The 26,984-nt window shown below is 42.2% G+C and overlaps 2 protein-coding genes across 4 annotated transcripts; both read right to left on the minus strand.

The window, feature by feature from the left end:
- Window positions 1-227: 227 nt before the first annotated feature.
- kif3a (kinesin family member 3A) lies at window positions 228-9,378 on the minus strand. Of its 2 annotated transcripts, XM_080502180.1 has the most exons (17): window positions 9,222-9,378; window positions 8,282-8,546; window positions 7,984-8,128; window positions 7,426-7,510; window positions 7,169-7,274; window positions 6,736-6,875; window positions 6,414-6,611; window positions 5,064-5,238; window positions 4,849-4,947; window positions 3,049-3,205; window positions 2,783-2,963; window positions 2,353-2,463; window positions 1,911-2,036; window positions 1,695-1,748; window positions 1,528-1,596; window positions 1,303-1,433; window positions 228-609 (listed from the first exon to the last, which is right to left on the minus strand). In XM_080502180.1, exons 1-17 carry the CDS (start codon window positions 9,225-9,227, stop codon window positions 561-563), a joined length of 2,097 nt encoding a protein of 698 aa, XP_080358306.1. In that variant the 5' UTR covers window positions 9,228-9,378; the 3' UTR covers window positions 228-560. The 2 variants fall into 2 exon arrangements, with proteins under 2 accessions (XP_080358306.1, XP_080358307.1); XM_080502181.1 differs by lacking the exons at window positions 228-609; window positions 1,303-1,433; window positions 1,528-1,596; window positions 1,695-1,748 and adding an exon at window positions 2,121-2,183 and having other exon boundaries at window positions 1,972-2,036.
- A 1,533-nt stretch (window positions 9,379-10,911) lies between these two features.
- On the minus strand, window positions 10,912-26,186 carry sh3rf2 (SH3 domain containing ring finger 2). 2 transcript variants are annotated; one of them, XM_080502175.1, is made up of 11 exons: window positions 26,049-26,186; window positions 25,295-25,701; window positions 21,994-22,287; window positions 20,778-20,873; window positions 19,281-19,679; window positions 13,929-14,050; window positions 13,592-13,762; window positions 12,435-12,709; window positions 12,023-12,327; window positions 11,579-11,883; window positions 10,912-11,454 (listed from the first exon to the last, which is right to left on the minus strand). In XM_080502175.1, the coding sequence occupies exons 2-11, from the start codon at window positions 25,676-25,678 to the stop codon at window positions 11,274-11,276; spliced, it is 2,532 nt and encodes an 843-aa protein (XP_080358301.1). In that variant the 5' UTR covers window positions 25,679-25,701; window positions 26,049-26,186; the 3' UTR covers window positions 10,912-11,273. The 2 variants fall into 2 exon arrangements, with proteins under 2 accessions (XP_080358301.1, XP_080358302.1); XM_080502176.1 differs by lacking the exon at window positions 21,994-22,287.
- Between the last annotated feature and the right edge of the window lie 798 nt (window positions 26,187-26,984).

A 26,984-nucleotide genomic window follows, 5' to 3' on the forward strand; every position in this document is an offset into this window, starting at 1 on the left:
ATACGTGTCACATGAACTCCAAAAAATAGCCACATGCACATTATTAAGACAGGCCTAATGATGCAGGAGAGATTTTCTCATCTATAACTCATCTATTACAAAGTACTTGCACATGGCATGTTTTTTGGAAAAGTACTGTTTCCATAAGCATCTATAATGGCATGCACAAAGAAAGAGGACACGTGTGAAATAAAACATGTAAAATAATTTAATGAATAAAATCCAGGGGATTTGGTGGATGTCAGCTATGGTCAAAGTGTTGCAATGCTGCTTGTGACATTTGCTTGAAATTGATTTGCTCTTTTGCAAATCGATTAGAATCCAATGAAATGTTTTATGAAACAACAAAATATTAAGACAACTTCAAAGTTCTCCTTTACACACAATATGTCCTGTTGGCTAGAAGATGTTAATCCCATCGCAGGTGCAGTTCCTTCACATTTAAATATTAGTGGCTATACAGTGTTATGCAGAACATATTTTACAGGAGGTTAATTGATTCACGGAGTAACAGGTTCCTTTCAGTAACATGAGTGCAGTGGTGAAACGACGCGCTGTCATCACTGCAGAAGAGAGTCGATCACAGCATCGGGCTTTGCAGATCTTTTCCTGTGTTGAGAGATGGATTCATGATAAAGTTTATCAAACACTTTCTGCCTTCTTATTTCGTAGAAGAGGATGATATCATGATCAAAGCTAATACTACATATGAGCTAACCATACAATGCAGTCAATTTTGTCATTTGTGGGTTTTTTTTAAATATAAAATGCAATCAAAAGCAAAATAATAACATGAAGTGAATCAAGAGTGGAAATGACAATAAAGAGTTAAAAAAAACAAGCAAAAAAAAAAAATACAAGTACTTTACAAGAACGTCTACTGAAGTACCATTAAATTACCACCAAAATCATTGATCTCCTTCCCGGACTGACATGATAAGCAGCAATGAGAAGAAAAAAAACCCAAAAAAACCACGTTGCGATTGCAACATGAACTGTCAAACAGAGGACATTATAAGGACGGCATCACCAAGCCCCGTCAGTAATGCTACTTCATAAAGTGGAAAATCAAATGAAAGAATTAGAAGTGTTAAGTTTCATTTTGTTTGTTTCCTTTCCATTAAGCACACGCACCCACACACACGAATAATCAGATTCAATTAAATTATATTAAATCAGATATATGCAAGATTTAAGAAGTGAGAAATGGAAACGGGGCCAAAGAATGATAAAAGGAAGTAGAAGGCACAGACGGGTAGACCTATCTGAGCTTTCAACTTATCTGCGTGTCCAGCATTTTACCTCCGTCCAGTTTTGGGACGGCCGCTTTTGCTACTTTTGGAGGTTCTGGGCCTCTCGAGCTTCATGAGGGACTGCCGCATGCTCTCCTCAGTGTAGGCCAGGTACACGTGGGACAGATCCACCTCAAACGGCTGCAGGAGGCAGAGACAAGGAGCAGAACGGTCGACTGTCAGATCATGTAAAGGCAGGTTATTAAGACCGTGGTCATCATCTTCTGCAGCTCACGTCTTTTTCTTGTTTGTCTGGAGCCGGCGTTTGTTTCCTCATGTTGTTGCCAGTGTAAGCCACACACTTCTGGAAGACACAAAGCAGTCAAGACGGGTATGAGCAGAGAGCTCTCGGAATGAGTTCGTTTGTCTTCATCGCACTGCGCTACAGCAAAATGAGCTCACCAGCTGCCATTCGCCAATGTCTTCATTCCAGTGCACGTAGTTCTCGATCATCTCCTACGAAGCAAACATCACAAAGTAAAAAAATAAAAAAATAAATCAGGACATAAGTTGATACGGTGCAGCTGCAGTGTAACACAATGCAGGTTTGAAGGCCCGAATGTTCAAGCATTTTCAGGACATTTCATGTGTTAGATAGATTTAGAAAAAACAATCTACCTGGTACTCCTGGGGGATGAAGTTATCGATGATGAGCATCTCGAGGCGGAGTTCTCGGCTCAGCTGTCGGATGTTCTCCAGGAGGCCCTCAATCTCTCGGTGATTCTCTTGCTGCAAATCTGCCAGCTGACACACGCGGCACAAACCACCCGGGTCAATCGTCATCCCTCTCCCAATCAACCCAAACCCACTGCATAAGAAGATAATCACTTTTTAAAGGCGCAGAACATATACAGATGACAGAAACGGGTTCATGATGATGAAAATCGAGTTCTGTCAGAGAGATATGTCTGGTGAGGAAATCAAATATTAACAGTTGGGTATATTGAAAAATAAAATTCATGATTTGATCTGCAGAATTTCCCAAACATAAGCCCTTTAAAATGAGGGTTGTGTTCTATATGGACCAATGTGATAACGGGCCCTTTCTTGTAATACTTACCTCTGACTTGGCGGCCATCAGCATCGTCCAGACTTTCTTCAGCTTCTTGGTCTTTCCTTGAGCCTCTTCTTGCAGACTTGTGTATTTCTCTTCTATGTCCAGACGTTCTTGCTGTTTTTGAAAACGAGGGGAAAAAAATTAATGATGCAGAATTATATTCTTTAGCGAGATTAACGTCTGAAGAATTCAGTTTTCTTAAAATGTCAGAATTTGAGTATTGGGTTACTTGGTGTAAAAGGCATGTCAAACTATCAATTCAGCTCAACTCTTGTACTGTTATTAATGATCTATTACCATGTTATTTCCCACCTAACATCACAACAATTACAAAAAAGTGCTCAGTTGATGCTTTATTTGATTCAGTGTGCTGGCCATTTATGTCGTGCAATGAGCTCAGTGAAATGCCGTGTGTACTGGTGTATATCTTCACCTCTTTCTCCTCCAGCTCCTTTCGGAGCTGCTCTGCTCTCCTGCGGCGCTCCTCCAGCTCACTATTGGACTCTTCCAGGAGCTTCTCTTGCTCCTCAGCTTTGGCCAATAGATCCACGCCGCCCACAATCACCTTCTTCTCCAAGGCGGACAATTTTTCCAGCAAGAGGTGATGCTCCTGCCTGACGGGTCGGACGTAAGGTTATCGCTTTGGATTCGAAAATACACCGACGCAAGTTCATCAAGAATGAATGGCCAAGGACTCACTGGGCTTTAAGAAGGTCTTTCTCCCGCTTCTCCAACTCTGCTCGGGCCTTGTTCCTTTCCTCCTCCTCCATGTCCAGCTTGGCCTCTAAAGCCTTTCGTTCTTCTTCAATCTTCGCCTGCATCTCCACCATTTTGTCTGGGGAGACCTTCTTCCGCCCTAAAGCAGGGAAAAAAAACACCAGGCAGGTTGTTTTAAATCAATCAAGCGTACCAAGCACTTGTTACTAAACGGTTATCAAGTATAACAGTCGTTGGTGTTGTATTAGTGTTATCTAATTGATTCATCTTGATTCATCTTCATCTTGTAAATCTGTGAGGACATTCAGGATGGGGACATTTTTTTAAATTATATTTTCAGCTGTTCTGAACCCGATTTTAGCGGTTTTACTCGTAATTTCAGCATTTCGACACGTTTGACATTTTATTCAGTTTTAACCTTTCGGGCTCTCTCTTTTTCTTTCTTTCTTTTTTAAACAGTTTGACATGTTTTGTTTTTTTCCTTTCAATTTTTTACATCCCCTTAGGATGTATAGACTACTATATAACTGTATACAAAAGTAGGTAACCCAGTCAGTGAGGGAATACTAGACAGTAAGTGGAAGGACATAGGTGAGACGTCAAAGGGTAAGGAAATCCCCCAAACAAAACCACTTGCAAGCTCATTGCACTAAAACCAAACGGTGTCGTCATCATCAGACATTAGTCAGCCACAATTTCCAGCTTTTACTCATGACAACTGTATCCAGCGTATACATAGAAGGCCCACACTATACAAGAACTTGCCGTCGCATCCTGTTTACTATGTCCAAGTATGTACTGTAAATATTTACTCTTCTAGGATTGATATTGCACACGAGATTATATTTAAAATCTTTTGAAATAAAAGATTTTGTCGCAAACGACAAAAAAAGATTGACTTTTAATTCCTAAAATAAAGAATATTTTGAGGCTCCATGGGTGTAAAGTAATTATTAATAAGTAATAATTTAACAACCGATATGTTGCTCTGTGGAAATCCTTCTCCAAGTCACTATTTTGTGGTTCAACATCAGTGTGTACTTTGACTGAGGAGGTGGGTGAGAAGAGGAAACGTCAAAACCCCAACGTGGGGCCTGCAGTGACGGATGAGTAATGTAGATGTAAGAGATGAGGCTTCTGTCGCAGCCTTGCACTGCCGGTTTGAAGCAAAAAAAAAAAAAAATACGGGCCTTTTATGTTCTTAAGACACATAGGTATCATATGGATTTCTATTTTATTTATAGCACTGTATTAATCCATCCCGAATTGACCCATCGGTAGCAGCTGCAGGGGGAGCTGGGGGGCCTGAGGGTCTTGCTCAGGGGACCCCCAGTGCATGTTTTTGGGAATGTGAATAGTATATGTGAATAGTGGAAACAACCGGGAAACAATTCAAACCAAAGCAGAAGCTGTTTGGAAAAAAAAAAACAGTGCAAAGGTAAACAGGAAAATCACTGTCTGCAATGAAAATAAAGTGATGACTGAGTTTTGCTGACTCCATGGCAACGTCACACTCTCTAATATTAGTTCAAATGTCTAAGGTGAAAATAGCCGGGGAACTCAGTGTAATGTTCAAGAAAGCCTGGCAACAGAGACCAGCTAAACAACTTGAGCTTGAAAATATATTAGAGGGACTGGATGCTGAGTAATATTTATATTGACACGCTGATAAGAGATTTCACATTGATGGGGATGCACTGCACAGCATAAACCACGAACCCCCACATGCATCAGCACATTTTCAGTCACACCGCAGACTCGACACTCATCACAAAACCTTACCTCTTCTTCTCCTACGGCCCTCTCCACCCTCCCCTCCTTCATCATCACCTTCGTCCATCTCCTCGGAGCCGCTGCCCTCAGAGCCTGATATCACTTCACCTACGACGAGACGGAACAATTTACCAAAAAAAAAAAAAAAAAAATGCACAAAATGCAAAAACACATTACAACCACAGAATTTCTTTTTTTTTTTAACTTTAAATCTGGCTTAATACCTTCTTCCAATTTTTTCTTCAACTCTTCAATCTCCTTCTGAAACTGGCGCAGCAAAGCATCCTTTGGATCTTCATTGATCCTGGCTTTGTTTTTGATGTTTTTAGCCCGATTGGCATAGCGCAGGGTGCTAATGGTCTCATCGTAGTTGTAATCTGCAGGGCCGATATTTGCACACTGGTGGGAGAGAAATTTGTGATTTTTGAAAAAAAACTGTAATGACATTATCATTATTATTAAACCAAAAATGCTTACATTGGTCAACCTGAGATTTTTCTACCAAGCAGTTTTGGTTTGCTTGAAAAGAAGACTTTTTAAAGACTTGCCGGACAAATGTTAAAAGTTTAGGTTTTCACAATAAATCGGGTGAAAACATTGGTTAGCCACATGTTTGAGTGGGTTTGAGGAATAAAAGCAGAACTTCATTTATTCACCAGTCAGTATTTATGGTCAAAATGTTAAGAAATGCAACGGCAGTTGGAAAGACAATGACACAGTTGATAAATTGTGAGCACTGAATGCTGCACGTTGACAGGATTAAAATAGCTCGTTTCCCACAGAGGTTGACCTGAGAAGGTAAATAACATAAGAAAAATTATTGAGAACTGCTACCAAAAAAGGACTAGCTTCCTAAATGTTCTACATATGGCCTATGAACTAAAAAAAAAAAGACCTCCCAGGTCATCTAGTCTACCTCAGGCATTTGTAATGTGTGAAAACTACAAATTACAAATTAACTGCACTTTCATAATATTTAACTGCTATTATATATTTAGTGTTCAACTGAACAGCAGAGGGCAGCAATTTTTCTTTCAATTTTGCAGAAGTTTGCTATTCTGACACATCAGCATGAAACACACAAGGAGGATGTGTATGAAGTGAAAAGAGGCATTCTTCTGAAATCTGAGGAAATCAACTGGCCCAGCATCGGGACACGCTCGTGCTGAAATTAGTCTGGAGAGAAGCATTGTACGAGGAGCGCTTTTCAGGAAAATACATTTCATACATTTGTCGGTAATCTTCTGTTCCTAGTTTTTCTTTTCTGTATATAATCAAATAACTAAAACGGGTTCAAAATTAACTCCAATTGCCCCGTCGGGGATTAGAACAATGGAAATAATGACAAGAAAATGCTGATGAAATAGGTGTCTACTAAACCAAACACCACTGAATGTTGGGAGTAATAAACTGCTAATAATTAAACAGTGGGCAAAATATAGTATTGATCAAGCGAACCAAAACACTTGGTGAAAATACTCGAGCATGAATTGTTTTTTTTTTTTATTTTTGAAAGGATTTGTTTTGTTTTATTTAAATGCAGCAGTGGTTCACATGTTTCAACACAGCTTTACCATCATGGTCTTCGAGTTTCCTCCCAGTGAATCCTGCAGCAGACGGGTCAGTTTCGAGTTCCTGTAGGGAACGTGTGTGCTTTTGCCATCCACAAGGGCCGATATTACGTTACCCAGCGTGGAAAGCGAGAGATTGATCTTCGTGGCTTCCTTTAAACGTTGACCGGTGGCTCCGGTCTTACCCTGACGCTCTGAACCCTGCGGCAGGGAAGTGGCTGATTAATTACAAACGGCCCAGATGAATTGTGGACTGAAACGTACCGCGATCGGGATCGTCTCGTATTCACAGGAAGAAGTTCAAATTTTACGTCTTGACACACACCGCCAGATCGACCAGATGCAGTTTTCCCATGCGCACATGCTGGTTTCCATCAACGCCCTTCTCGCTGCACTCGATGGTGATGGTGAAGATAGCATGAGAACGGGAGCTGTGCTCGTTCATGTTTGTGGCGCCAACGGACCCTAAATATGACAAAAATAGCATTTGATCAGGGGCACATAACAGTGATGACAAATATTTAAATGCTTTTCGGGATTAAACTGTTAAAAAAAACAAACATGTTTGCAATTTTTCAAACTTTAGCAGTAAGTTATATCGTAATTGTAAACAGATCCGTCGACTTCTTGTAATGAAGTTCCATTTCAGAGTAATGTATGCCGTTCCATAGAGATCAATGTCGCGATATCGTGCAATCAGTCTTTCTGATCTCATGTGTGTCTATTTTTGTCTCGGCGCAGCCACTCGTGTCTCTTACGGTTTTTATGGCCCATCGTCATAACTCGGTCCATGTCATCGGCATTGTTCACAACATAACTAGACAGGTCTTTGATGTACACGCCCACATCTGGTCTTTCCTTCACCTGTCATCGGAAAAGGAAAAAAGAAAAAGACCGTCGATTTCCAGAGATTACCAACCTCACGGGGAGGTTTTACATTTGGAAAAAAATACACAACGATGTTAAATATGGTCTTAGAGATACGAGAGGGCTTTGGCATCAAATATCTTCTTACCTCCAGCCTCTGCATTTGGTCCTTTCCCAATAAATCTCGCACTTCTTCATTGTAAATCTCCAGGTAGGAAACTCGCACGAGAAACCTAAGGAAGAAAAACGTGTTTTGCAAAGTGAGATCAATATAGTGAAATGTGAAATTGCTAATGTGGCATGAGAAACACTTAACTTCACCATTATGTGCCATTCACAAATGTGTCGAGTCAGACAAAGTGCAAATAACATTATTTTCAAAAGATAGTAAATGGTTAGACAACTATGGCGCTTACAAGCAGAGCTTAGGAAAATAGTGAGAACGGTTATTATTACAAAATTATTCAACACTGAAAATCGTTACAATATATATAAATTAAATATATTATATTACATTAGTGATGATATGATTTATGTAAGGTGCGGTACAGGAATGTATTATTTAAAACCAGAATAAAATAACATATTTGCCATCTCATGACAAGAGACAAAAATAAAAATAAAAACAAGTCACGTAGACTCAACCAATGTTATTGATCAATTTAAGATCCAGCAGCAGCTCGCATGCAAGTGACTGCTGCCTCACCTGGTGTCACCCTCTGCCTTGGCTATGTGACCAAAGACATGAGCAAAGGAATTTGGGATAATCCCTCTGAGCTCTGGCACTGCTCTCACACCCTCCATGGTGAATGTTTTTCCTGTGCCAGTTTGCCCGTACGCAAAAATGGTCCCTGGAATGGAAAGAAGAGAAAAGGCTCGTGAGTGGCTTTAATGGAAACACAGGGTTGCTTTACAAAAGTGCATATTCCAGGTGCTTGAGTGGTCACGTTGATGAAACTAATGGCTTTTAGACAGCCGAGTGGTACAAGTTACATGAAACGCACCATTATATCCTTCCAACACTGAATCGATGATGGGGCGGGCTGTCAGATTGTAGACGTCCAGCTGGTTGCTGTCTGGTCCAAACACCGTGTCAAAAGTGAAGGTCTTGGGGGGCTCCTGGGGGGTCTCCAGCTTTTTCACCGTTATGGTGCCACGGATCTCGTCCACTAAGACGGCCTGTCTGTGGCCCATCGTCTTCTCTTTCTGGTTGAGAGGGCGACATCTCACCACAACCTTGACGTTGTCGCTGACCTCTGGCTTATTACTCTGAAAGTAGGAAAAATAATGACAGTGAGGTCGGTTTCTTAGAATTAGCACCGAGATGGAATTTCAGTTCATCATGATGTGGTATTCTGAGAGGGTGGCCTGTGGAAACGCCGGTCACCCACCAATCTCGATCAGATATTAGAAGATTTTTAAATGGCAGCCAAGCTGTCAGAAGGCAGGTTTGGCATTGCCAGTAGGAAGTGCAGACTTGAAAACAAATGAATTTTAGTTTTTCCGTCACACTGGTCTGAATATTTATATCAAATGGCTTGAATTGATTTTATTGTATTTTTTTTTTTTTTGTCAAATGCCCAGTAGATGGTTAGCGAAGCATTACTTTACTGTGCTCATGCAAATCTCATATTGAATCGAATTCATTAATTCAATGCATTTTGAATTGAATCACGAATTAATGGAATCATCAATGCAATAAAAGGAAACTGGGGCCAGCCACAGCGATCTTTTAACCAGGCCAGCAGCACACACAGGGACAACCTGTCTGTGGAATCACGGCTAAAAACCCCGCTGTGGGAACGGATTTAATCCAACCCCCCCCCTCTCCTCCTCCCTCTGAATCCGAGCAAACGTCGAGCTAGCGACGCTAGCCGGTTAGCATCACATCAGTGGAGGGAGGGAGGAACCCGACCTGCAAACAAAACAGGCGTGGCGACTTACCGGCATGGCGACAGTGCTGAAAGGTGGTCACAGAAGGCGTGTGGTAACCGTGCAGTGGTGTCCGGTCTTTGTTCATTTGACTACAACTTATCAGCGGAAATAAATTAGCGGCGCTGTGAGCCCTTCATCACGGAGCTGTCAAGTCGCTGCTGCTTGCTGCTCCTCCTGGCGACGACGATCCGCGCATGCGCAGTAGCGAGAGGCCCAGCCTGACTTCTTCTTCTACCTTGGAAATGCTCGTCATTTACGTAAAGAATTGCCAGGCCCGTCTTAATTCATGGCTACACAGACATATTAGTATTTTAAGAAGTGTTTTATTAACCGAAACGGAAAGTTTATCCCGTTGCATATATCCAGCATACTCCACAGCAATCTACAAAAAAGCCATAAAAAAAATAATAAATCAGATTAATTTTAACTATATCTAGAGAAACAATGTACATTATATTAAAAAAATACACAATTGAGCAAAGAATATCAAGATAGTGGTCTTAATGCGATTGATTTCGTAAATGGTGCATTAAAACTTAACTGGTTAAAATCCTTCTCCTCCAGTACAGATGTTCGGAAGCACATCCCAAGGGAAATATTTAAGAAAATGGGAGGCATAAATCTTTTACTTAAAGATTTATAAAGATTGAACTTGTGGTTTTGGCTTTTATATTGCATCCTAACTATTGTTATTTTGTTCATTGTATATGACATTCAAGTACCTTGTTATATGTATATATTCTGCCCTTTTGTTCAATTGAAGAAAAAAAAAAAGAAAAAAAACCTTCTTCTTCCTCTTGATGTCCGGCAGGCTGTACGCCGTACGGCATAACGCATAACTCCACCATCCAACGAAGATATTACTCAACCAGCTCAAATCTTATAAGCTCAGAACAATGGAGGAATTTTAACACTGCCTTCCCAAGAGACTTGGAATTTCTCCAAACTATATCCCCGTTCTCAAGAGAAACACCTCCAGACCCAGATCAGACAGATCTTCAAACAGCTTCTTTCTGTGACAAGAATATATCTGACAGCGAAATAACACATGAAATACCATCTGATTCCCCACACGTACACAAACCATTCAGATGTTTACCAGTCACTTTTAAACTACTTGCCAGACAGCAACTCCCCAGTCTCAGGCTGGTTAAAATATCCAGACTTCTTTAATGCATTTTCCCCAAAAAATATTTCCTGATTAAAAATGATTATATGGCAAAATGTTATTTGCTGTAGCCTCAACCTACATTTGGCTGAAGTACATGTGACTGTACAATGCATTTGATGCACTGTAACATGTATTTCTCTCCAAATACAATATTGTAGGACACTGGCACCAAGTACATTTTTTAAAGTAACATACAAATCAAGTTATTTATTTATATATCTATTAATCGGCAGGAAAGCAAAAGAAACAAAGTCGATATTTGTGAATTTTTAGATCCCCACAAACACTTTGTGAGCTTGGGAGTACTATAACCAGGGTCCTTTAGTATAGACATTTTTCAGACAGAAATAGATTCATTCTATGCAAATAGTTCTGATGCTGCATGTAAAATCCAGTGCAGCTGCAGCTGAAGTCTTCAAACTACGATTTACAAGTATTTTACTTATAAGTTACTTGAGAAGTCAGACGCAAAAGTAGTAATGTCTTGGAAGTATACTTTATTACCACATAAGCAGTATTGATATTTTACCTCTTCAGTTCACAAAATAAATTCAAATATAATTACTTTCTTTAACATGTTTTGACCAAGGCACTCACCAAAATGTAACATGGGTATGAAACCAGAAACAGTCATTTTTGTGCAAAATCTCATATCAGATGTGTCCCAAACATGCACACACACACTGAAGGACGCAGAATATATCTTCAGAGAGTATAAGCATACTTTCATCTGGACTCGGCATGAAAATAAACACCATTCATAGGATTGTCTTCTGGCAGTATTAACCTTTGGGTCTCAGTACACATTTTGTTTGGCAGCTCAATCAAGTTATTTGGCAGTTTGAACACACGGAAATAAAAACATACACAAGTACAAGTAAAATACAGAGTCAGCTGAGCCTCTCGAGAGCTTGAAGGACATTGCTGTGGAATAAGCCTGTCTGTCCACTGCTCCCCTGCGTGATAAGAACCCGTCCATCAGGTCGAGGTCTGTGGACGAGGACAAACTCTCCTTGAAGCAGACTGAGCTCGGAGTCTGTCTGGGCGAGATGCGTTGTGGTCACTCTGTGTCTGGAAAAAAAAAGGAGAGAGAAGCAAAAGATGCTGGAGGTTTTTGTGCAGTCCATCAAAATCAATAGCAATTTTTCAAGTCTGCCCCATCTGTCTGATAATCAATGACACAAATTTAACACACCTGCTGGGGCTGAACTGAGCTGATATGGCCGATAGCGATGGCTGCGAGGATGCTGGCTTCTGCAGGGCAGAGGTTAGATCTGAAAGGTCTGCTTCAATGCCTTTTCTAAGAATAGGACCTTTTCCTTCTCTGAGGATGATGCCTGGTCCATCTCTTCCCAGGGTGAGCGATGGGGCCCACACTTCTAAAGGAGGGGGGCCCGGACGGTAGTTGGATGAAACATGGCTCCCCCCTGACCAAGAGAAGGTCCGACGTCTGAGAGGTGGGGAGTCTTCGTCTGCAAGGAAGCGCACCGACTTTGCAGGCTGTGGAAGTTAAACAGTTGCTGTGAATAAAATGTCAAACAGTGCCTACATGAATGGTTAAATTATGTTCATTTTTATCATTTTATCTTTATATTGTTTCTTTTTTTTTTTTACAGGGCGGAGTATCGTATGACTTTACCTTATCTGTACTGTTCTTGTGTGTATCTGGTCTGACCAGAATGGAGTGAGGCCCATTGGCAGGCTGTTTGTCAGGCTGAAATGTTGCTTCATGTAAAACTGTAAAATCCCTGTCCTTCAAGATTTTAGCAGTAGGGGGCGCTGCTGGCTCAGTCATCCAGCCCAGTGGCCTGCTGGCCTTGGACAAGATGCTGCTGTGTTTCTTCCTCTGCAGAGCAGGCGAGTAGCCGGATGCCTGAACTTGTGCGAAGTGATGGGAGCTGGACGGGACGTTGAAATTGGACGTGTGTGGGAAGTGGTTTGATGCTAAGAAAAACAAACAACAAAAAAAAAGTGTAAAAGACATGACATTTGAGAGCATGACACAATCTATTAATTTCACAAAACCTTGGGATGTCACGTCTGGCACTCACCTCTATGTGGGTTAAAAATACGCCTCACCGTCTCCCAACCCTGTGAACTCCCAGGGAGGGGTGGTTTCCCGGTGCCAGCGGATGGCATTGCGTGCTGTGCTCCGTTTGGCACAGACGGGACCTGCCCTGTTGAGTGTATCGCTCCATCGGCGTTCACCTTATCAAGAGCAAGGATCACAGCAGGATTCTTGACAGCTGTTGGTTTCTTTCCAGCGACTGTGTTGTACTGTGTGGGTGCATTAGCAGCTTTGGTCTCCAGAAGTCTGGCTGAGGTTCTGTGGTTGAACAATGAGGCACATTAGTACGACTTGTGAGACGCCCATCCACATCATGATATACAGTAAGACCTCTGATGGAGGGACGCCCTAAAATCCAAGGGCAAGTGTCCTCTGAAGACAGATGCCCTCTTCTTCGGAGGGACTGGTCACAAGGACAAATTGCAGGACCAGTTGATATTGAATGAACCAAACACCAAATATGTTGTGATTATTTAAAAGTGAACTGAATCAATACAAGATCTATACAATATAAATACATATATACAGAAGATGTATGGAAAATAATTATTAAATAAGATTGAATTTATTTCAGGGACCACATACCGTCCAATTTCATCTTGAGTGGACCAGACGGGTAAAATATTGCTATAAAACCCTTTAAATATACACTTCAAAGTTTTTCTTTGTTGTGGCCACAGTGTATGTAATGGAATTGTCTATATTTTCTGCAAGATCAAACATTTAGTACTGAAAATTATTACAATTTCAACATAAAGTCAATTTTAATGAAACCTTCTGGTGCAAAATACAATGAGATATAAAAAAAACAACCTGTATAAACGGGACCAGATTGGAGCCTCTTGCAGTTGGCTTTGGCCCAGGTGGCTTATGTTCTCTGCTTTCAAGGGAAAGTGAAACTATCATGGGCGTAGGGTATGCGTGACGTCAAAATCGTCATCCACTCTTGTGCGCTAATGTCCGCTCCGACCCGCTGCGGTCGAACACGCGATCTGTGTGCGCGGACAGCGCGTGCGCCAGAGCGACTGGTCTCCACCGTATGTGCATAATTGAATGTATTCATGCCTACGTGGAGTTGCATGCGGAATCCAAAAGTAATTTGGCTCCCACTTTCTGCTGTCAGAGAGCGCAGCCTTTCACCTGAGCACAGGCGTGATGTAGTTGCTCGGCAGGATGCCCACTTTGCCCGTTCTGAGCGACAACCCACGCAGCCAGCCTTCTTTGAACTTTCCATACACTCCCACCATCTCTCCTTTCCTCAGCTCCAGCTCCTCTGGCCGGCGTGGCTTGTAGGAGTACAGGACGGCACACCTGAGGAGGCACACGGAGGCTTCATTAATTCAACTTGCTCACATTTTGCAATATATACTCAATTATGCTGCCTTTAAAAAAAAAAAAAAGTTATTCTGCTTGTGTCCTGCATAAATGATCCTTACATTTACATATCATTATGATAATATTTAAAACAGTGACTCACACACTGATGGAGAGCTGCTGTGTGGAGGAGTTTTTGCCGTCTGCAGAGGCAGAGGGCATTTGGGGGTTCACCAGAGCCATTGAAATGCTGGGCGGAGTCTCGCTGCTCATCCTTTTTGTGCTCTAAACAAGGGCAGAAACAAGATTATTAATTCTTCATACGCAAGGCAAAATACAATGCACGCTATGTATTTCCATCAATTAAACACGACAGCAGACGTTGGCTATCCTCTAACCCGGGCCCGGCCAGGACTTCGCTCTTCCTGGTCTGGGGGGGTGGGCCTCCTGTTTGAAAATAATATCAATGTCTCGATAGAGCTGCTGAGGCTTGTTTAATGTAACAACAGTTGGAAAGTGTTTGGATCAGTGTGATAAGTGTAAATAAAATATGTAGCATTAACAAGGGCATTGTATGTTGTCCCCCAACCATTCCCCTCGTCTCTATGGTCAGCCCTTGTCCTGGGGGTACCCTGCCTTTTCTCTAATGTCAGCAGATGCATTCCAGCTCCTGTGATCCTGCCCTGGATTGAGCAGGTAAAGAAGATAAATGGATGAAAATCTACTGTCAAGCAAACAGTTCCATGGACCTATAAATCTTTTTTCTCCATCAGCATGCGAGTTTGAGCTTAATATTGTCTTTGGGACGTCACCAAAGTGAATAAAAGTCAATGTCTAGATTATCTTTCATCAGAGACTGGCCTAAGATTTATGTGCAATGAACACTGTGACCAGAGTGGACAGTCATCTAATGTGTCTAATGGGTCACTCACCTGTGATTAACTTTAAAGTTTCATTTTGTTTTATTCGGTCATAGAAGAAATTAAGATTTTTGTTCTTCATCCACTTCACTAAAAGCATGCCAAAAAGAATCTCTGGTACTACCGCAATGACCAATAAATATGGTAATTATTTTGTGTTGAGCGTGTGCTTTTACCCACACAGTTTTCACAATTGTGTATTCCTGTTGCACTCTATGATTACAAGAGCCAGAGCAGATGATTACAAGATTTTCTTCACACGCACACATTCATTTACCGAATCCTAAAGTTGTCTATACATTTATTTAGACTTGTTTCCATTAAAGTGTCACTTATCTGTATTATCAGGTATATTTTATTGGGTTTTCTTTAAAAATGATTAGTCTCTCTTTTCACTTATGGGCGAGTTAAAGATTTGTACTTTGAAACAGTATGATTTTACCAAGATTTCTTGTGTGTTTTATTTTAAATCAAAGCATTTGGACTTGATGCTGAGAGCTAACAAACAGTTTTGAAGTCGGCACACAGTGATTCAAGCACCACCAGTGAGTGACACGAAGGTGTGTTGATGATACAATAAGAAGCCGTATCCCTAATTGCTTAATTCTACCAGTGAAAAGAAGCTGGAGGAGGGTTTTTTTTTTAAACTTTTTTTTACTCGTGGGAACAAAGAAGTCATACACACTAATGCTGTCTCACTGCTGTCATTTCACAAAAGAAAGAAACAAGTATCCATTATGGTTGCTGTGCCACCCATACAGTTTTCTTCTTTTCAGAGGGATACCACTCAGCTTCTGTTTTCAAGCTCTCATGCTGGCCTGGGGTTCTTTCTATGCAATATATATATATATATATATATATATATATATATATATATATAAACATAGTATTCATTATGTGCCTGACTCCTGCAGCTCTCTCACTATTACGCTACACTGCATTCACACTATAACTTGGGCACACAAAGAGAGTGATAATTAGGAGGCATCCTAAGCTGTATCTACAGTGTCACTTGTCAAAAGCAGCGCAGCGAGGGAAAAATAAAAATTCAGGCTGCATGTAGCATGTCCCGTAGACACACACACATTTCCCATCATGCAAGAGAGTGGATGGATGCCATGCCTTTGTCCAAATGGTTCTTACACCACCAATGGTCTCATCCTGGTTTAACGTTTCCCTGTTACTTTCAGTGATCATAATTAGTGGATTTTGTGATCTTCAATAACACGTTTGATGTAACCTCCTTTCACGCATTCAATTATTTAGCTATTTTCATCGATCCAAGTCCTTTTATCTATTCTTGGCTTATGTGTTGTTGTTTTGTTTTTTTCCAGATACAAAGAGCCTGCTTCAGTTTTCAGTCACGCAAAGTCCAGGTGCCCTGACGGTTACATTTAAATGGAAGGAGGAACTCGGCATTTAGTCAGGCAACATATAAAATATTAGTGGGTATAAAATGGTTTCTGCAGAGAGAAACATCCTTGTATGAATACACTGAAAAAATATTATCGTCCACATTTCAAGTTTAGATCACATCAACAAAGATTTGGAAGGTTCGTTTATAAATGTGAATTTTAAAAATTAACAATCTAAAAGCATTACATAGTCGTTAATCAATACATTTCCTGAATTTCCACAATCTTGCAACACCAATCGTCCTTGTATTCTATTGCAGCTCATGCTAATGGGTGGGATATATTAGGCACGAAGAATTTTTTTTTATTGTGGACAGGATGTGGACAAAAAAGAATCAGAATAAAGAGTACATCAGAGTTTGTTGCATATGGGGCTGCAAAAACAGAGCCTTCACACTATTATGTCTGACTAACATATTTGCACAGTTTCTTCGAGTAAACAAGGTAAACACTGTGGTATTGTGTTTTGGTTATTCGTTCTTCATTGGAAAACTGCCGCTTTTCATGATTCATCGTGTGGAAACAACAAATCCAGCAATATATCTTCCTGTAAAAACACGGTCGGCATGAATACCTGATGCGTCTGTAAAATTCGGACACAATGACGTGAAGGAAATGTGTCAGAGTTAATGACTGGTGTAAACGCCCTGCTCACTCACAGCTGTTTTTAATTACCCTGGTGAATTAGACAGTGAGGCTACGCTGGAACGATCTGACCGTGCCCATCTCTGTTAGCCAGTGAGAACAGCCCTGCACAGAGGCAGAGATCACTACAGCGTGACATTTCAACTTCTGTTCAGCTCGGCACTGACTCACAGTGACATCACACAGAGATTGCGGACATTAATGTCATAGTATCGCGACCATTGCAGCTTTCTCCATTTGTTTTCGATTGGCTGCACGACCTACAGATAAGTTAGGGAACAGCCATGCCCATGTGTCGGAAGGAAATTCACGCCAGGTAACATAATAATAATAATAATAAAAAAAATTTTAAATGGCTGTATTACAGTGAGAAGTCTTTCCATGATGGCTAATTTAGATCCATCCAGTGTGTACCCTGCCTTTCAGAATATGTAAACTGGGATTAGCTTTATATCCGTGGGAGCTCAACTTCAATAAAGATGGCCCAGCTGCTCTTGTGCTTCTCACGACTTTGAAAGGGCCTCCTGTGTCATCAATATTGACTTCTCACCCAACAAATTATGAATTGCTTGTGAAACCTGAAAAGTTGTGCACGGTCAAACCCAAACTAAAGTTCTGAGGTATTCCTCATTCCTCGTATATCTGAGGGCAGCAGCTCCACTTTTGTCTGACTTCAGGTTAAGTTGTTCATCTCTTCCTCCGTCTATATTTTTCGCCTGCAGAGCACTTCGCGACATTCTCCAATTTAAAGGTGCTATATAAATCACTTTAACTGTCCCAGCTCTTTCATGCCATTCCTTCCTCGGCTTCCGATATCCCTGATAATATTTTTGCAGATATTCTCATCCAACACTGAGGCAATGGGACCTAAATTTTGCACTTACATAACCGTGGCGATATTCACACTGATATGCATTATTTCATCCACGGTGGGAGGAGAAGCTGCAGCTCTCTGTCAAACAGCGGAGCCAGAGGTGAGAGGCGATGGGACGCGACACTAAGAATAGCACACATGCTGGCTTGGTCCCAGGGGAGCTCGGCCTCAGCTTCAGGGAAACCGCCCTGCGCTCCTTTAAAAAGGGGAGTGTGCGACTCGTCTGCCATTATTGGCCCACTGATGTGAAAGTGAGTTTTACCTGCTTAGTGAAGAGGAAGGAGTTTGAAGGCAAGAGAGAGAGAGAGAGAGATAGAGGTCTGTTATGTAACTAACTTCACAAGTGACTCATCATCATCAGCAAGAGGGAGATAAGCAGACACAGAGGGACTCTCCGAGCCTCCCACTCTCCACATCTAGCTCTCATTTTTCCTCCTCCTTGCAGTTTGCCTTTATTTTTGCGGCTTGCAACTTTTGTTTTTACTTTCTCCTCCGAGCAGCATGCAATCGACCCAGTATTTCCTCTCACCTTTTCCTTTTCTCGCCCCTTTCCCTCCCATTTCCTCTTTCCTCATCTTGTTTTCAAGTTTCAGCGTCTCCTCCTCCCTTTCCCTCCTGGTTTTCTCACGTCTGCATGAAGTTTAGCTTTTCATGCCATGCCGACAATTTTTATTAGATTGTTTCACAAGTAAACGTATGAGAATGCGTCCAACTATAGAGATAAAATAATTTATTTGAGTAACAAAAGTTTTAGGTGAAGTTGATGAAAATTCTCAGTTAACATCTGGTTTTTTTTTCAAATCACCAACCAATAACCTACCATTACACCCATTAAAGTTTTTTGTGATATAATAAGAGGATCATGGGAACATTAAAAGTTTGTCATTTGCTCCTCGGTTATGTCAACAAAAGTCGATAAATCACAGTCAGGTTTTGATTTATACAGTCTGGAGGCAGTTCTGAAACATCCTGACAACTCCTTCATAGAAACTGTGAAAACATTTCTGGGGTGTTAGCGCCTTAACGTGGTTTGTCATATATTAATTCCAATGATATGGAATGAAAAGGTGAGCCCAGTAAGCCCATGACTTTGTGCCTTCAAAACGTGAATAGAAGTACTTAACTCGGAGCATTCTGTGTTTCTCCAACCATCAAATGTGTAAAGTAAAAAGCTTTTTTCTCTCCCCATTACTCTTTTGCCTTCAGAGAAAAAGATACTCACACAGCCTCTACAGCCATATCTCCATGAGCTGAGGAAAGAAAAACAACATACACCCTGCTGTATTTCATCTCTGAGGGGAAAACCTGGCTTATGTCCTGAGACTCATGATTAAAGACCCCACAGAGTAACGGTCCACTCACCTCCATCCCTCGCTCACTTTGCACGTAGCTCTTTTCTACATCTGTGTCGCCTTAATGGGAATCACTTAATCACAGAGAAGCCAACACAAGGGCGATACCCCTTTCTCATTCATTCCTTCAAGTTAGTGTCATGGCTCCCATCCCTGCATCCCCGAAGCCAACTTGACAATAAATAAACGCCTCCATCGTGCCTTTTGCCAAACACATGTTTTCAGTTCAAAACTAATCACTTCAACCAGTCACCAGTTTGGCTGAAAGACTGAAAGAGCCATGCATGAAGAGGGTGGCACGTGACTCACCTGTACCGGGTGTCGGTATGAGTCAGAGTGGCGTCTGACCCGCTGAGAATTCCCTCTGGACGGGTGAGCGTGGGCCCGGGCTGCAGAGAGCACAGATGGATGCACCGAATGACCCTGGTGGTTGAAGCCGTTCAGTGTTTTGACGTTGGACGTTTCGCCCGTTGTCGCCTGGTGAAAATTGCTGCTGTTGGCCGCCGGCTGTTTCTGCAGCTTGGAGAGGGCCAAAGCATTGATGATGGGCGTCTTAGTCGAGGCTTGAGGCGCTCTGTAATGGGCGGTCCTGTTGGATGCGTCAGTGGCCTTCTCTTTACCCACGTTCCCAGTCTGATGGTGAAACTCTGCTGAGTCACTCCCCCTCCAACTCTTTCCTTTCAGCAGTTTGGCAGCCACAGAGTTTGGCTGAAAAAAAAATTAAATAAAATAAACACACAGAAATCCAAATCAGGGTGGAAAAAAAACATCCTATCATGTAGAACAGTCGATCCACAAATAATAAATCCTCTCCAGTTGGCTCCTACCTGCTACCATCGACTGTCAACCTCTGGTCCTGCTGATCAGTGAAATGGTTATCTAAATACACCCACTTATCACTGCTCAACTCACCCCTACAACTTGTTGGACAGGCAGCCAGGGAGGCAGGCAGGCGGGATGAAAAGTACCAGCCAATAAGCCGGGAAGGGTTGACTGGTGCTGAGAAAAGAGCTGCACAGACCGGCAGGCAGACAGACAGGCATGGCAGGGTTAATGCTTTCACTCCCCACAGTGATGTGCTGTTATGCCACCCAAGCAGAGAAAGCATTACTGTGTCTTCACGCCTGGCTGCACGACAGGAGGAGAGGCAGCCTCAGAAAGGAGAGGGGAGATGAGAGGAGGGAAGTGGGAGAGGAGAAAGAGAGAGACGGGCTACAGAGGCAGAGGGAGATAAGAACGTCGCTGAGGCTGGGCTTCAGAAGACGATATGGATGAGGTGGAAACAAAAAGCAGATGCAAAAAGAGGAGAGGGAGCGAAAGTGTGTCGCTACACAGATGTTAATTTAGGAAACTAAACAAGGGGCTGAATGAAGCCACATAGACCCCACCGTATCAACAAATCAAATCAGTTTTGGGCTTGTATGAAGTTAATTCTTGGCGACAGAGAGCACGGAGGAAAACAAGTGACAGCAGCTCTGCAAACCTGAGTAAGCGGCACAGTCACACACTAATGAGCAGCTGCAGACGCAGCAGGGCTTCACACGTTACCTTTCTGCCTCAGCACTTTGTAGCACAAGAGTGACGTTTAACTTACTGATAAATCAAAGCTCTGAATCCAAATCAAGGTAACATCCGGGCAGTGACCTGGAATTAATGACACCCGGCGACGACGTCCACGCTCCATTTGATTACAAGGGCTACGCTATCGGGGGCAAAGTGCCAAACGGCAGGTGCCAAATTTGATCGTGCTGAAAGGGCCGCTGGCCACATTTAAACTTTGAAGGAAGTAGAGAAGGGAGGACTCACCTCTGTAAACTGCTGAGGACAAAGTCCAACTTTCTCTCCGAGCTTGGCCTCGATCCAGTTGTCGTCCACTCGTCTGATGACAGTGAGGATATCTCCCTGTGGGCCAGAAATAAGAAACAAATACTAAAACAACAGTGAATAGGGGATGCTGGATGGTTACAACTGAGGATGGACGCCCCGGAGACTGAGCGCTCGGCAAAAGAAACTCTCCGTGCGAGCCTCGCGTTTCTAGTGACATCAGCTCCCCCCCTTTGTGTCGACGGGCCCGGTCCTTTCTGCGGTCAGCCTCTGAAAAACCATTTGACCACCTGCATTAAAAAAAGAGGCGAGCTGAAGTGCGCGTTAATGGAGAGCACACAGGCACTGAGGCCCTTATGTAACCGCCTCGCAGATCCTTCAGGGTAAGTAACGACCACTGCAGCAGAGGTTTAAGCCATAAGTCGCAGCGTGCAAGTCAAACAAAGTAAAAGCGGGACAGTAACATGCGGTATATTACCACTGCTGCTCACCCGTGATCACAAATTACTACAATTTAACAGAAATTAAGGATTCATCCAAGCAGTGTTTTTTTTTTTTTTGGTCTAATATGTAAGAGGAAAGTTATGATTTGAAGAGGACATCAGCTTCTTAGGATATTTAAAAAATCCGCTATATTTGATTTATCTACAACTTTTTTTTTTTTTTTTTTTTTTAGAAAATTAATAAAGGGCTAAAAAGGCTTTACGTATTACTGTCAAGATCTTACAGTTCCATACACAGCATTAGTGAAACTTCAAAACTATTTCACCCCAGTCAGGTTGACCTGCAACGCAGAGTGCTGCACAAGTTCAAATACCCTTGTGGCAAATAGAAGAAACGAAGTATAAAAAGGTGAATTAGTAACAGTTATCATCGAACACAGAGCAGGAAACACTCTGTTCCAACACTCCAGTTCAGATAGGTGGTTTGTAACGGATTTACATTTGACGATGTGGGCATTTTCCATTTATTTGTTGACGCAAATATAAGCCTGGTTCTTCCAAAGTAAACATCTTATCAGATATGGTGACCACTTCTGGTAACAAAGTGTGTGTTTCGGGGGTTTGCTTTGCTTTAGACTTGTGAAGTATCATGCTTCTCTTCCCCATATGTAAGTAAGAATCTGTAAGAATGGCAGTACTTTTAAAATCAGCAGCACCCCCCCCACTGTTTTAACTCAGCAGTTTGAGTGGCAGACCTTGATGAAGCTGAGACAATATTTACTGTCTTCCATATTCATCTCCCCTGAGTTGAAGTTGCACAGCGCCCTGCAGAGAGCCGGCGGATGGGACTGCTGCGGGGCTTGCAGCTGAGGCGCGTGGCCGACGGCCTGCAGAGCCGTGACCGATGCACCGCTGCTGTCAGCGGAGTCATTACTCTGAAAGCTGTGATCCAAGTTGTGTTTTGGGGCGATACCGTCACGGAGTGTGAGGACCGGCTCTCCTGAAGTGTCGCCCCGGTGGTTAAACATGGAGGCTCTGGGAACAGCAGCCTGGAGAGCAGAGGAAACACAAACGCCAGCTGCTGTTGGTTTAAGCAAAGTGGAGGGGGTTTGATTTTTGAACTTTTGAAATGTTTCAAGACCACTCAGTTTTGTTTGTTTGGGGTTTTTTTAACGATCACATGAAGCATTTTGCTTGTACATGGGAAATCCCAGAAAGTAAAACTTGATTATTTCTCAATGTGTGCAATTACGCCACCAAGTTGATTAACAAAACCGACCAATCGACACCTTATGAATAAGTGAAACTGTGTGTTAAGCCCCTGTTTCTGTGTCTGTGTCTGTGTGTTTTTGAGTTTATTGTCACTTTAAATTAATAAAAAGAATTGTGGTTTTCTTGCTAGTTAAAAAAAAACTGTGTGGTCACAAACTTCAACATGCTGACTTTATGCTGACTACTACCAAAGCACCAGACTCTTATCTCGATTAGTTTGATATATTTTTTTCTGATAAAGGTTGGGGTTTTTTTGAGTTTACTCAAACTGGTAATGTTTTTTTTTTTTAAACATAGTGTGAACATTATCTTTATTTGAAAGGACAACAGAAATGTTTTAAACAGCACTCAATGTGCAGCTGAACTGTGCATCCTGAGTTCATCAACTAGAACAGGGGAGAGGTAAACCCAGAGTCGCTCACGAAAAGCCTGGAAATGAACCGGAGGATTTTCACTGTCGGGGCTGGAGCATTAACATTTTAGGCCAAATCCATCTGCGGCTAAGCCCGCAGGCTAATCAGACTCATCCAGGTACACGTTCTTAAGTAGAATAATTAGCATCTGCATGTCTATGCGGCAGAATAATCGCAAACTCACCCTCCTGAACTCTGCTGAGTCTTCTGAACTCTGATTGAACTCAAGTTTTTTTTCCAAGTAGACTCCTGAACGCTCACAGCAGTTCCTGTACACAGCTCTTTTCTGAGGGCAGGTCTGTGATTCTCATCACCTCAGAGGCTAAAATATCAGCGTCGATGAAAAGGTTGGAGTGATTTACTGAGTGTGACGTACCTTCATAATCTCTTAGCTTTGAATTAGGTGAAAATGTTAAGCGTTACACAGGCAAAGGCTATACAGGAGCAGATTACTATTGCAACATCATCAGTTGGGTAAAACTAACCTGTCTCCTGACGGTCTACATTTTTGAGTGTTTTCGTATTACGACAATCGAGTTTTTATGGATGATTTTTACAGATAAATACATTTTCAGTTCTCTGTTGTAGTGGAAATAGCAAGTAATTATACCTCTTGTTAAATGTTCATTGGAACATATGATATAATCCTTGTTGAAATGTATGTATTTTGAGTTAATAAAGAATCTTCAAAACCTTTTTTTATTAAAAGTATTAATTTTAAACTAAATGAGAAAAAAAAATTCCCATACTTAAATATGCTCAGATGTCTTCCTCAGAACCATTTCTGACATCACCATGCACAAAAAGCAAGGACATTTGTGTTTGGTATATTTAGCACTTTGTTGTAACATTTCTTTTTTGGAAAGTGATATCACATTTTTTAAGACAGTGCATTTCCAGGATGCAAAATAACCTCTTGTGTTTGAGTTCAGGCTTGGAGTTTTCATGTTTGCTCTCCGTTTTCTTCCGCGAAACTGTTTTTTTCCACGATCTAAACACGTGCATTTGATCGGAATTGGTTATTCTAATGACACAGTCTGTCTCTGTGTGTTTCCCATGTAGATAAAAGCAAAACTGAAATGGAATGGATGGACCCTCAAATGAGATTGTTTCTTTATCCATTACTACTATATGGGTGTAATATAATCGAGGTATTAATTGATCATAAATAATGGCGCGCTCTTCACTTGGCTCAGTATTCAGGAGTGTTTTCTGTCGTACACGAAGCACATGTGTTACCATAAGAATAATGACTCCCATTTGCACGGTTTTGAAGGGATCCTGTCACTTCAGAGCAAAGGAGGAGTGCTAATGCTTATTTCATAACAGAAAACATTTGAATAGGTCAAATAGGACCGCAGCCCCCATGACTCACATACTGTCATTCAGTTGATGGGTTATCAAAGTCATCTGTTTACTTTTGCGAGCATACCGCGATTAGCAGTTCGTCCTCTAAGTCGGAAACGATACACAGTACACCCACATTGCAATATGATTTTGTCGACTGTGAAAGAGTTTTTCTACAGCGTTGATACGGAGAGCTCTGAGAGAACGTCCCCAACATTGTGTGGGTGTATCAGGACATTGTGGGTAGTGTTACAAATCAAATCATGCTGATCAGCACAATAAAGGAGGCATTTAACAAGTTGGATTCTCAAGTGATTTTCTTGGGATTCTTAATCCTCTCATTCGGTGTTGGCTCGCTGACTGCGGGTAAAAGGCTGCGTACAGGCCAGACAGGTGTTCTGGCTGTGAGGCAAGGGGGCTGACTAATTGTCCAGCCCCGCCTTCAATAACTGTTTTAGTATTAAGGAGAAACAGTGGGTCCTGAATAATGCCACAACAGGGTGTAGTCTATTTGGATTTCCAGTAAATAACAGGAGGATTTCATCACGCCTGTTTTAACAGAATGACTGTGGCTCATTTGTTGAGATGTTTGGAACAACCTTATTGTCGAATTCTACTCAAAAACTATACGAATACAAACGCGCTAAATCCTGTTTAGGGGACAAAGACTTATCAAATGCAAATGTTATTCTTTTGTCGTTTCAACAATGACTCTCTTATCTGGGAGAAAAGTACTATTGATGTTTCTACTTTTGAAAACATTCTTTCCTTGCGTAAAACTTTTGCACAATATTGTATCTTATATAAAACGTCATTATAAATCCTATATAAAAGTAGTATTTCGCCATCATGACACTGTATTGTTGTGCAATTCTACAATTGTGAGCATAAGAACACACAATGTTATGGCGTCAGGAGGTTTTGTATTGTCTTGAGACATGGTTCACTTCGTGGGATTTGTGTGCCTTTGGCTCGTACGGCTCCTGTCAGAAAGCAGAGGGTTAGTCCGGGGTCGCTCACTGACCTCGCCGTGCCTTTGCCGATCCCCCTGCTGCTGCTGCTGCTGATCCTCCCTGACTGTCAAGGGCACTGCATATCGGGCTGCATGCATTCTCCTGGTGGGCCCCGCAGAGCCGTGGAGCCCCTCCAGGAGCCGCACGAGCAAGGGGTTCTCAGGGAGGGCCTCTACCGTCCTGGCGGGGACAGGAGCGCGACACTCCGGGCAGAGCAGCTGGGAGTGGGTGGCCTCCTGCCTCTGCAGGCAGGACATGCAGAAAGTGTGCTGGCAGGGCAACACCTTGGCTGACACGTCCAACCGCTCCAAACACAGAGGGCACTCGAGCAAGGCCATCAGGGCCGGCTCCTCCATTTTAAAATGTTTCTTTGACACTGGGACGTCTGGGTACATCTGTGAGCCTGTGATCCACCATACTGAGGGGAGAGAGAGAGAGGAGGAGAGAGAGAGAGCAATTCATTCATAGACACAAGTTACAACACTCATAACAGTCACCACATGACTGAGCAAAGTCCTACGAGCAGGTCTCACCACATCACTTCTGAGAGTTTGATGAGATAGAATGACTTGAGGCAACACTTGATGGTAAAGCGCTGCCGTGTTTACAGGTGTCATGACGGTTCACCTGGCCGTACAGGTAAAGGCAGCAACAGGGAATTTTTTCTTTTTTTTTCTTTTACACCTCAGAAGACCAAATATTCCCCCACTCATCGGGATTCTTCCGAATAGCCAGGAGCACAAAAAAAAACATTGAGGTACTCACACGCGTGTCTGCTGCCTGCTTGGAGAAATATCCCACCAAACTCCCAATATTAGGAAATGCGTAACTTCTTCACCGCTGTCGCCATGACGCAGTGCGCAGAGGACGGCAGCGGCACGGCAACGGCGCAGGGCGCGCGCGTCGTCAGCTTCACTTGAGCGTCAACGATTTGACACGTGCTGAAATTATAGAAACAATCCAGGGGGGAGTTAAAAAAAAAAAAAAAAAAAAAAGGGAGAGTGGAGAGTTTATGCGACTCAAAAGTGTCAGCAAAAGCTTTCCGCCGGAATAACCAGGTTCGTCCATCAGGATCAGGTTTCAGCGTCATGTGGGACTCACTTTAACCCTTAACAGCTTATCAACCTTTTTCGCCATCGTTAATGGCAGAAAGAAATGCCACGGCGATGAAAATACCACACGCATAAGTAGAATAATTCTGAGAATAATGTACTTCTGGGTTAAATGTTCCCATAACTCCAGACCGACTAGTTTAATTATGAATTAATTTGCTAAGTTGTCGGGTGTTTGTTTGCGTTCAGTGAATACCTGGATCCATTCGATTGTCCTTTCTGGTGACGCGTTACGCGTTTTATTTTCTTTTTTGTAATATATATGTATTTGTCGGAGTACCTCCACTATCGGTTTTAAAAGGAACATAAAACGCCACAATACGAGCAGTGTTTACAACTTTTTCGTGTGGCATTGTCTCCATCTGCTGGTGCGTTCATGACCAGCGCTGCAGCTTGTTTTTGCTTGGTTTTTGTTTGTTTGTTGTTTTTTTTAGAGTAAAACAAAAAACTTTTGTTGGAAGTGCCAGCATGATTTACATCAATCCGAGTGGAAAACAATAAACCCAACTCGAGCCCTTCTGTTATCCTGCATGACTTAATTTGCTCATTTCTAGATATGCCATCCCTTTATATGACACGCAAAACAGTC

The sequence above is a fragment of the Blennius ocellaris genome (genome assembly GCF_963422515.1).
Source record: "Blennius ocellaris genome assembly, chromosome: 9".
In the NCBI taxonomy this organism is placed as follows: Eukaryota; Metazoa; Chordata; class Actinopteri; order Blenniiformes; family Blenniidae; genus Blennius; species Blennius ocellaris.

Excerpts from the sequence above, each read along its gene's own strand:
- sh3rf2 (XM_080502175.1), bottom strand. The coding sequence starts at position 25,678 with ATGTACCCAGACGTCCCAGTGTCAAAGAAACATTTTAAAATGGAGGAG. Across the intron at positions 20,874-21,993 it reads ATTGTCTCAGCTTCATCAAG|GGAGATATCCTCACTGTCAT; the intron begins GTCTGCCACTCA and ends TCTGGCCCACAG. Across the intron at positions 12,710-13,591 it reads TACATCACGCCTGTGCTCAG|AACCTCAGCCAGACTTCTGG; the intron begins GTGAAAGGCTGC and ends GTTCAACCACAG.
- kif3a (XM_080502180.1), bottom strand. Across the intron at positions 2,964-3,048 it reads AAAGACCTTCTTAAAGCCCA|GCAGGAGCATCACCTCTTGC; the intron begins GTGAGTCCTTGG and ends CCGACCCGTCAG. Across the intron at positions 2,464-2,782 it reads AGGAGCTGGAGGAGAAAGAG|CAAGAACGTCTGGACATAGA; the intron begins GTGAAGATATAC and ends TTTCAAAAACAG.